Below are 10,603 nucleotides of genomic sequence, written 5' to 3'. Positions count from 1 at the left end.
CCCTTGACTAGAGTCTCGCGTGCATCCGAAAAACAAAACAAAAGGCTGGAAAGAGGGGGAGCAAACGTCAGGGCCTGGAGCGAGCGAGCGAGCAGCCTCCCGGGGCGGCGCCCGGAGCTGCTGGAATGATTTGCGAAGGCCGCGCTGGCGCAGCAGCGCTCTGGGCCGGGCTCTCCGCGGCACGCCCCAGACAGCGGGAAGACCCACGCGCGGGGGACGGACGGAGTGAGGGGTGGGGCTGATCGCTCAGCAGCCCAGTCCCGCCCCCCAGATATTGCACCACCCTCCGGTCCGGCTGCCTCGCTCGGCTGCCTCAGTGAGTGACGTCACGCGGGCAGCCGGCTGAGGAGGAGTCGGTTGGGCTCCCAGCTCGCGCGCAGGTCCCGCCCCAGCCCCGCCCTCTGACTCCGGGCCCGGGGTGGAAACGTCCCCTCATCCCCTGGCTGCCCGTATGTCCCCTCTCGGCTGCCTTGAGTCACGTGGGCGGGGCGCCCCGCCCCGAGTCACGCTCACGGTCCCGCGCTCTCTCTCTCAGGCTCCCCGCTGCGGCCGCCATGGCCGCCTCTGCCTGCCGCGCTCCGGAGCCGAGGGTGCTGCTGGGTCTCCGTGACGCCGCCATCCCAGACCCCGGCCGGGGAAACCGGCAGCCTCTCTCCTGGGCTACCAGCAAGCTGGGCGGCTCCCCGGTAAGGGTGGGAGCCCCAGGAGGGGTGAACGGTCAGTGCCGGAGCCCGTCCGGCTCGTTCCGGGCGCCCTGAGGACGGTGCGAGGCTTGTGCTGCTTGGGAGCGCAGGAGCGGAGAGAGCAGCGGGTGCAATGCGCCGTGCGGCCCCCCTCCTCCTTGGCGTTTCTTTACGCCTGGATCCTGCGCGTGCCGTGGCCGGGGGAGAGCCCCGGGGAGCTGTCCGCACGTGCCGGGGTCGGCTCGCCCCAGCTGACTGCAGGAGCTGCGCTCCGGTTAGCGGTAACCAGGGAGGTCAAAAGGCTTCTGGAGACCGAGGCTAAAGCTTTCTGGAGCGCTTGTTCCTGCGCAGTTCTCCAGGGTGTGCCTGGTAGGACTCTGAGCTCAGCTGAGCATGGGCTGGTATTGGAAGGAGTTTTCCATAAGAGTGGCTTGTTGGGTCAGACCAATGGTCCATCTAGCCCAGTAGCCTGTCTTCCCACAGTGGCTGGGGCCAGGTGCTTCCGAGGGAATGAACAGAACATGGCAGTCACTGAGTGATGCATCCCCTGTTGTCCAGTGCCAGCTTCTGGCAGAGATTTAGGGGCACTTGGAGCCTGGGCTTATGTCCGTGACCATGTAAAGTAAGTCATAGACACTGTTGGATCTATTTTCCAGGAACTTATCTAATTCTTTTTTTTTAACCCCATTATACTTTTGGCCTTCGCAACATCCTCTCACCACATGTTCCACAGGTTGACTGTGCTGTGTGAGGAAGTACTTCCTTATGTATGTTTTAAACCTGTTCCCTATTAATTTCATTGGGTGACCCTTGGTTTGTGTGTTGTATGAAAGGGTCAATAATACTGCCATGTTCACCTTCTACACACCATAATTTTATAAACTCCCACCATATCCCCCCTTTAATAGAGTCCAGTGCATTAAATAACACTGTGCAGTATAACTTGCAATCATTGTTAATCAAAGCCACTGTTTTGTGTTTCCTAGGATTGTACCCCTTCAGTAACTATGACTTATCCTTCTTGTGGGATCTGCGGTGCCACCCTGGTGCACATAGTGCAGATATATTGCCCTCTTGAAGGTTCACAATTCCACCGTGTCATTAATGTATTTGCTTGTACCGTGAAAGGCTGCTGGGGAAAGTTAGAAAGGTGTGTATAAGGTTTGTATTTCTCTTCTGGGACAGTGGGTGCTACTGTAATACAATACTGAATCATATTGTAATCTTCATTTGCCTTTGTCAGATGAGTTACTTATTTCTCTTGTCACTTTCTTATATTTCACTTTAAAGCTGGAAGGTGTTACGCTCCCAGTATTTGCAGATGCAAGAAAAAGGAACACAAGATTGCAAATTAAAGCAGGTATAACTTGCGAAAATGGTTTCTTTTTAAGTGTGATATACAGAGTATAATATTTAGGAACTGTAGGAGCAGTATAAAATTAAAGAATTAAAGCTATCTTAAGTTTGGTTATAAATGGATGGATATATCTATGTACAGTATGTATGTTGTAAAGAAGTCCCCAGTCAGCAAGTAAAAGAAGGCTGTGAGAATAATATGTAGTATTACTTGTAGTGTGAGAAGGATGCATGGTTTCAAAGGTAACTAATAAAATAAACAGCTGCAGTAACAAGACAAAGAAAAACTCTCTTAAAAGAAATCTTCCTGCTGTTCTGCTAGTAAGGGGGCGGGAAGTAGATAAGAAAGGACAGGATTTGGGAAGAAAGGAGTATGTAAACCTTATCTGGATTAAGATGGGAAATAAGGGTGAATTGTCTCAAATTGGCTTTTAGCTGAAGTCAGTAATTGGCAATGACATCACTTGTTTGTTAAAGGATATAAAAAGTAAACTTTTAAAGGGGTTCATCTTTGCTAATACCTGCCTGACCATTTATGAGCCAATCAATAGGGGTCTCAGCACCCCTGGGTCTAGCTCTAGCCCATTTGTAAGTATCTTGATCAAATGTTTATAAATGTTTTGTTACTGTTTGGAGGTAGTAAATTGTTTATTAGTTAGGCTTTTTAGGCATGTTTAGCGCAGTTTTATAAATATCATTTGGCTTTTGGATTTAATAAAGGAAGTTATGGGTACATTAGTATTTGGTTTCCCCATATCAATATTAATAATTTCAAATGTTATTATTAATTCCAACAGGACCCTCAAAAACAAAATATGTAGTTTATTTCAGTTTCTCTCAACCGTATTGATACCAGGGACTGGCTTCCTATACTGTGTCAGGGAGATCTCAGGCTTCCTATAGTGTGTTGGAGATCTCGGGGAACAGTGCCGGTCCATGGACCAGTCGTTGAGAAACACTGGTTTATTTATAGCGGAGGTTTTTTCCCTATAACAACTTTTTTCCCCCCCAACTGTGGGTGCTAAAAACTGAGAATAAAAATGTATGGATTTGGTTTTCATACTGATTGATAGACCTAAAATCTGTTTATACGGTTGTTGATTACTCTGAGTTGCAATAAACCAGATTTTTTTTTACAAAAATGGTGAACCATAATTTTGTAGACACTCCTACCTTGTTCCACCTGCCACAAGAATCCAAATTTTAAAAATGGAAGTTATAGTTTATTTATGGGATAGGATATATCCATGGTGAACACTTGTTTTGCATATTTCTTGGTTTGGGGCAGTTTTAGGTTATGTCTACCACTTGTTGGTATAACTTACGTCGCTTGGGGTGTGAAAAAGGGAGTGACATAAGTTACACCGACAGAAGCGCCAGTATGAATAGTGCTGTGTCGGTGGGAGAACTTCTCTCGCTGACATAGCTACTGCTGCTTATTGTGGGTGGTTTAATTATGTTGATGGGAGAGCTCTCTCCTGTCGGCATAGAGCAGCTACACGAGAGCTCTTACAGTGGCGCAGCTGCATTGGCACTGCTGTGTCTCTGTAAGCTATCTAGTGTAGACATGGCTTTAGTGTCAGTATCTAGCATTGGGGGGGAAATTAAAGTAAGCATTAAACTGAGAAATTTGGTTCCTTCATTTGTGTCAATAAAAGTGTTGTAACATGTCTTAGGGTCACAGCTCTTGAAAATTGTCTTTATTTATTTATTTATTTTTTAATTTTCAGAAACAAGAGAATAACTTTGCAACAAAGGATTGGTGTGATGGAGCAGATGACTGGGGAATTTGTGATGAAACAGAATATCCTGTGCAAACCACGAGTCACCTATTTGGTTTAAACACAGTGAGCAATTCCTCCTTGTCCACAGACACAGAGTGTGCATCCCAGTTTCAAGGACTGAGCCTGTCAGAAACCACAGATATCTCTGATTCCTTACATAGGCCTGTTCCATGTGGAGATGGGATAGTAATGCCTACCTCTTGTCCCAGGTTCCAGTCCTACTACATCAGTGTTGTGGATGAGGAAGACTACACTGGCTACCTTGATACCGATCATGCACACAAACTTTTAAAGGAATATCAACAGAGGGAGGGCATTGATTTAGAACAGTTGATATCAGAAAGGTGAGAATAGGCTTTTACTCTGCTGTTAAATGAAGGGCATTTGATAGGTTCCTGCTTGCTGAACTCTTGCTAATTAGTTAAATCATTACTCAGATCCTAAATGACTAAAGCGTCAATCAATTTTATGCTATCTTAATTATATATCAAGTGAATTATGTTTTGGTATATGGATTATGTCCAGTGTACCTGTAGTTCCCTAGATTAATATTTAAACTTCCTTTTCCTGTGGATTTGAATAGGGGAATTGGATGGCTATGAGCGATGGACTCGGAGACTTTATGAAGGAAGTAGTCTGAAAAATAGATTTTAGACATCAGAGTTATTGTACACTGGTAGCACACTTGTGTAGTTGACCACTTATATCAGGAAGAATTGCCTCTCTGTTAGAATGTAAAATAGGCTCCCGCAACTGAGAAGTGGGGGCTCAATCTGGTACTTAGGTACAAAAGATTATATCACTTGTGGGATGTATGTACATGCTTTTCTGAAGTAATTTTCCTGTTCAGTTGTATGGACCTTCTTGAAAGAGTATATTAGAGGACTTACAATTTTGTACTGGGAATAAATAAAAACAACCCCAAAATTAAAAACTAGAAGGTCTTTAAGAGATCATAAAAAGTATGATTCTAGGTATAAACAAATACATAGCGGATTTGATTTAAAACACAGATTTCATTATTTCATTATTCAATATTTCATTATTTGTAATATAACAAGAAATTTCAAAGGTGTGGCTTTTTTCTCAGAGTAAACATACTTATTTTTGAACATGTATACTGTACTGTAGATCTTATTGGCAAAATTTCCCCTTTATTCATGTAGTTTTCTAGGTGAAGGTGACAATGAGAAGTATGAAAAGAGTGAAGTCAAAAATAGGGACCAAACGTTCCATAAATTTATGAAGAGAATTTCTGCCTGTCATGAACAAATTCTAAGGTATTTTGATAATCTAAACGTGGTTTTTGGTGGTGGTGGAATGTCAGTCATTTGTGTGAGAATGAACCAATCTTTGATTTGACATCACTGAAAATGGAATGTGTTTTTAAATATTTTAATTTTGTAAGAGTTCTTAGTCTTAAATGTGGTGTGTGATACAGTATAGATGACAAAAACACACCATGTTCAGAACAGGTGAGATTCTCACCCCTTTATGTCAGTAAAAATGATTGGATGAGCAGAGAGCCCTGGATTTGGCCAACGAAGAACTGGATGACTGAGACAGGGTGTCCTCCAAAAGACAACCACTGAAACTCTGGCATGGGGAGTGGGAGATGGTGAGGAACAGGCCTTGTGGTGGAAACCATTATAACAGATCATTGGAGATCCTGATCAGCAGTGCTATCCATAGGCAGCTGATGATTGGTTGTTGTAACTGAGGTAGCCCTTCCATCCCAGCTCCCAGAGCAGCCAAGAAATGTGGGGGTTGGGGGGTACACCTTAGTCCCACTACCTTTGGACTGTGATTTCTGTGCTACACTTCTCAGAGGTGCTGAACAGAATCTTACATGTTGCATTGAAGCAGAAGCTACCTTTAAACAATGGTTCTTGAGAGAGGTGTGATCTGTTGTACCAGAACTAGTGCTTTACTGAGAAGCACAATGGTGCTGCTATGCACCCCATTCTTGCAAAAGTGTTAAGAGCCCTCCATTCCCAATGAACTGGAATTGCATGACTGCATTTAATGAGAGTTGAGGATACTGCATGTCTTCTGTCTCCTTTTAAATATTGTGAGGCTGCATTGTTGATCATGTCCAGCTCTCTCATAGTGTCCCTCTTAAATCTTTTCCCCACTTTAGCCTTAGTGAGTAGCGAAATGAATACTTCTGAAACTTCGGCAAAGATTATGGTTCCTGCTGATGCCCTGTTTGTATAGGCAGCCTCTTAGCATTAGAATCCCAAACACTAATATGACATTGTCATGTGTCTGTCAATGAGATTTAGTTTAAAAAAATGTAAATAAGGGGTCGTCTTCTTCCCTAGATACTCCTGGTGTGGCCAGCCTTTATTTATAACATGTCCTTCATCCAACATTAATAAAGTGGTTCCAGCCTGCAACAACTGTGGAAGTAACAGAGTCTTTGAGTTTCAACTGATGCCAGCACTGGTCAGCATGCTGAAGAGTGTTGATGCAGGTGTTAAACCTTTTATTATTACTTTAACTGAATATAATTCAGTCTGCTTGTTGATTATGATTATAGTGTACTGGAACTTCTTGCAAAATGTATACAGTGAATGGAATTACAACTTTTTAATACGATTAAGCCAATCAAGAAGCTAACTGATATTGGAGGTAACCTTCTATTAAGTTGTACTCAATGCTTTTGGGGATCTTGTGAGAAAAGGGATTGCCTAATAAGGACAGCATCTTGTACAGGATTCACTGTAGTTCAGTTTCAGCTGTCTCTAACATGCTAGTTTCCTTTTAATGAGATGCAGTATTCCCATTGCTGCTTATTTCTATTTATTGGGACTGTTTGATCAAAGCTTCATATTTTCCTTAGTGCCTTTCCAATAAGAGGAGTCTAGAAAACTCCATGTCCCTGAATAGTAGTTAACCTATAATACTACTCTAAATCAAAGACTTGAGAACTGAATTAATATCTTTAAATAAGACTGCAGCCACGTACAAGATTTATTTTGTTTGTTTAAAAATCTCAGCAGATTTTCTTTAAAATTTTGAAGTGACAAAGTACTCAATTTTTGCTCAGGAGACTAAGCCATGGTCTACACTACAAACTTATACAACTATATCACTCCAGGGTATGGCTAATCCATACTGCTGAGCAACGCAGTTATACTGACCAAATGCCCAGAGTAGACAGTGCTATGTCAACAGGAGGGCTCCTCCTATCGACATAGGTACTGCCTCTTGGGAAGGCGGAGTAAGTACACCAATAGGCGAAGCTCTGTTGTCAGCATAGCTAGCATCTTCATTAAGCGCTACAGCTAAGTGTAGACAAGCCTTAAGAGTTATCAGTATTTGAGGTGAGGAGGGTTTAGTTACTAAATAAAACCCTGATTTATCCTGTATTTGTTTCAAAATGTAGTTCAAAACACTGATACTCTAGGTTTCATTGAAACCAACCTTCCACACTGCGGATTATGGTAAAGATGTTCCCTGTCTCTTCAAATAGTAGTTTGGTACCAAACAAATTTGACTGTGATTCTCAAATACATACTGAGCTATATTCTTTTTGTTACGCTGATTCAACCTCCCTGAAACCACAACGGTTGATACAAATGTAAGAGAACAGAATTTGACCCATAATCTTTTTTTAAATTGCGGTGAATTTTGTTAAAGATGGTACGCTCAAGGCCTGCTTAAAGTTCTTTGTGAATTTCATTCAGATTTTTAAATTAACAACTTAAAAATCACACTTCTGTCTGAATTTTATAACTACTGTTACAGTAATTTTATGGAATACTTTTAACTGAAATGTCTAAATTACTGTATGCTGTTTTATGCATGAGGTGGATAATTAAATGTATATTCTCTCACTAGAAAATAATGTTTTAGAGGCATATGATAAGAGATGCTCTGTTATTATATACATATTACAGAATGATTAGCATTCAAATTAAGTTTCACACAGCAATGGAACATTTCTGCAGCACAGGTGACAAACAGTTGTAACCAAAACTATATGTTTTTTCCTTAAACATAAATCAATTTTAACTAACCTTGGGCTTTTGCGGTCCAGCTTCCCTTTAGATACTGAATTATTAATATCTCTCAGCCTATCATTGGTATTTGGAATCCTGAATTAAGTGGAATCTGAGTTTTTAGATTATTTGGTTTTTTTAATAATGTCAAAGAACTTCTAAGTTTAAATGGAACCTTTTAGGGGCCAGAAACAGCACTGAATTAATTCCTGTATCCTGTAAGCACTTACACATTTGCTTACCTTTAGGCATGTGAATAGTCCATTGGTCTAGCTACTACTAGTGCCCCTTTACCCTCATCATATCCTTAAAAGATATTATAATTAAGTCAGGGCTTCTCACATGCTTAGTTGAGCATGTGCATGAGTGTTTGTTTGCCAGACTGGGGCATTAATTAACATCCCAGAGTTGTTTATAATTGTGCCAGTCTACCTATCTGCCCCACTATAAATAGATATTTTAATTACCTGTGGAGAAAGGGCTATGCTCTTCTTAGAGTGCTTGCTCATGTCCATTCCACTATAGATGTGTGCACGCCTCTGTGCATGGTTCCCGGAACTTTTTTCCCCTTAGCAGATCCTGTAGGGCTGGCTTCGGCATCCCCTGTAGCTCCGCACACAAGCCACGGTATATGAGGTTGTGCTGGCCCTACGCCCCCTCAGTTCCTTCTTTCCGCCCGTGACGGTTGCTGGAACTAGCCTTGCTCTCAGCAAGTACTATTCCCCTTGTTTGAACTTGTTTGATATTCTAAGTTAGTTTTAGTTAATTACATAGTTAAGTGTTGTTTAGAGTAGTTAGAGATAAGGCAAGTCCTTGTGGGGACTTAGAGCGGCCTGGCTATGCCCCAGTCCCTGGGATTCAAGCTGTGTTCTTCCTGCATGAAGGCCTTCCTGCTCAGCAACCCCCACGACTGCTGCCTTAGGTGCTTGGGAGAAGCGCACAGAACAGATCAGTGTAAGATCAGTTCAGTTCCAAAGGTATGGCTTGTTAGTCACCTATAGTGGAATGGACACGAGCAAGCACTCAAAGAAGAAAACAACAAGGTTACTTACCAGTAACGGATGTTCTTCGAGATGTGTTGCTCATGTCCATTCCACAACCCACCCACCCCTGTCCCCACTGCCGGAGTTGGCAGAAAGAAGGGACTGAGGGGGCATAGGGCCAGCACGCCTCATATACCGCGGCATGTGCCCAGGACTCCAGAGGGTGCCAGAGCCGGCCCTACGGGATTTGCTAAGGGGAAAAAAGTTCCGGGAACCATGCACAGAGCTGTGCACACACCTATAGTGGAGTGGACATGAGCAACACATCTCGAAGAACATCAGTTACTGGTAAGTAATCTTGTTTTTTTAGAATTACACATGAACAAATGACCACCCAAATTTAGTTATGTAAATAGTTATTTGTGTATACTGCTTATACATTTCTGTGAATGCAGTTATAATCTTCTGTCCTTTAATATGTTAACCACTAATACACTAAAACTCTTAAATATTTTTTTCAGATCTTTCAGTGGAATTTGGAACAGTTATAGTTTACACATGTGAGAGAAGCTGTTGGCCAACTAATCATCAGAACCCCTTGGAGGAATTTATTTTTATACAAGAAGATCCAGATCAACTATTATTTAAATAAAACGATTATTTTCTTGTAGAAATAAAGTTCTTATTTGAGTAAAATGAAGGTATTTGTGCAGGAAAATGTAATCTAATGAAAATATGGTGACATTTTGAATTACATGGCGATGTGGGTTTTTAGTAATTCTTGCAAATAAAACCCCAAAAAGTGAATATTAATGCACTTTCATAAAAATTGGTACATGTACACAATTTGCTGGTTGTGCTTATGTACACAGTTTTGTATACTGATTTAGCAGTGCCTATTTTAGCTAGTAACTGTGACTACTTTAAAACTGCTGGGGATTGGAGGGAAGGTTGTTTTATTGCACTCACAAATTAAAACTAGAGTGTGGCCTATATCAGCCAGGCAGTGTTCTAGAGTTCTGAAACTTTTCAGCAGGGAAAATTGACCTGCTCTCTAAAGTTGTGTATCAATCAGATTAAGTATAAAATACAGGGATTTTAGTTGGATTTCTTTATCTTCAGTTGGCATTAAGTGAATATGTAGTTTGTGATCCAAGAAAATGCATCCTTACTATGATCATATACTAAAGATGATGAGGGTCGTTTTAGGAATTTGTGGGGTGATACTAAAACTGATTTCCAATTAGAGGGGCTCTCCTGTCACTGCGCTCTGTTAAGGAACACCATTAACAAGTAGCAGAATAGTGGTGGGGTGTGGGATTGATGGTGAAAACAGGCATGTAAGAATTTGGAGTCCTATTCCATTTTACACATGAACATTTTTGTAAGGGAAGCTTCTATGATATGAAGAGGAGTTTAAAACTACTGCTCAAATAACGGATTTCTGATCCTTCTCTTGCAACCTCTTCTTTACCAACTTTTGCTTTAACAAGCATAGGGAGCTAGCTGTGTGATGTAGTGGTAGGAATTGTTCTCTGTGTTCCTGATTCTGTGAGGATGGTCTAACTTTTGTGGTCTAAGTACTTATCTAAGCTAGGGCTTTGGCCACATACAAATGTGTATGGATTTTGTTAAACCTGAGTACATGCCCTTATTTTGGTTTGAGGGGTTTTGCTTAAACCTGTTCTTACTCCACTTAAACTAAACCACAGCAAGCCTGGTTTAATTGAAATAAAAGCCTTTTGCATTGGTTTAATATCACATTATAAGTAAAAACTGTGCGACTCTGC

General features: G+C 41.8%; 1 protein-coding gene across 2 annotated transcripts; it reads left to right on the top strand.

Moving 5' to 3' along the window:
• Positions 1-461: 461 nt before the first annotated feature.
• On the top strand, positions 462-10,129 carry PDCD2L (programmed cell death 2 like). Of its 2 annotated transcripts, none has more exons than XM_067540084.1 (7): positions 462-686; positions 1,670-1,833; positions 1,974-2,043; positions 3,770-4,167; positions 4,990-5,103; positions 6,148-6,299; positions 9,335-10,129. In XM_067540084.1, the coding sequence occupies exons 1-7, from the start codon at positions 555-557 to the stop codon at positions 9,463-9,465; spliced, it is 1,161 nt and encodes a 386-aa protein (XP_067396185.1). In that variant the 5' UTR covers positions 462-554; the 3' UTR covers positions 9,466-10,129. The 2 variants fall into 2 exon arrangements, with proteins under 2 accessions (XP_067396185.1, XP_067396184.1); XM_067540083.1 differs by lacking the exon at positions 462-686 and adding an exon at positions 977-1,305.
• Positions 10,130-10,603: the final 474 nt, after the last annotated feature.

Source organism: Emydura macquarii, unplaced genomic scaffold (genome assembly GCF_026122565.2).
Source record: "Emydura macquarii macquarii isolate MOO-44397 ecotype Brisbane River unplaced genomic scaffold, CSIRO-AGI_Emac_v2 contig_561, whole genome shotgun sequence".
Classification (NCBI taxonomy): Eukaryota; Metazoa; Chordata; order Testudines; family Chelidae; genus Emydura; species Emydura macquarii.
Note: the sequence above shows the minus strand (reverse complement) of the source record. Positions and strands in the feature narration are given on the sequence as shown.

Bases quoted from the DNA above. Each gene is read 5' to 3' on its own strand.
- PDCD2L (XM_067540084.1), top strand. From the start codon at position 555: ATGGCCGCCTCTGCCTGCCGCGCTCCGGAGCCGAGGGTGCTGCTGGGT. The intron at 2,044-3,769 runs GTATAACTTGCG...TTTAATTTTCAG, and splicing joins AAGATTGCAAATTAAAGCAG to AAACAAGAGAATAACTTTGC. The intron at 5,104-6,147 runs GTATTTTGATAA...CTTCTTCCCTAG, and splicing joins TGTCATGAACAAATTCTAAG to ATACTCCTGGTGTGGCCAGC.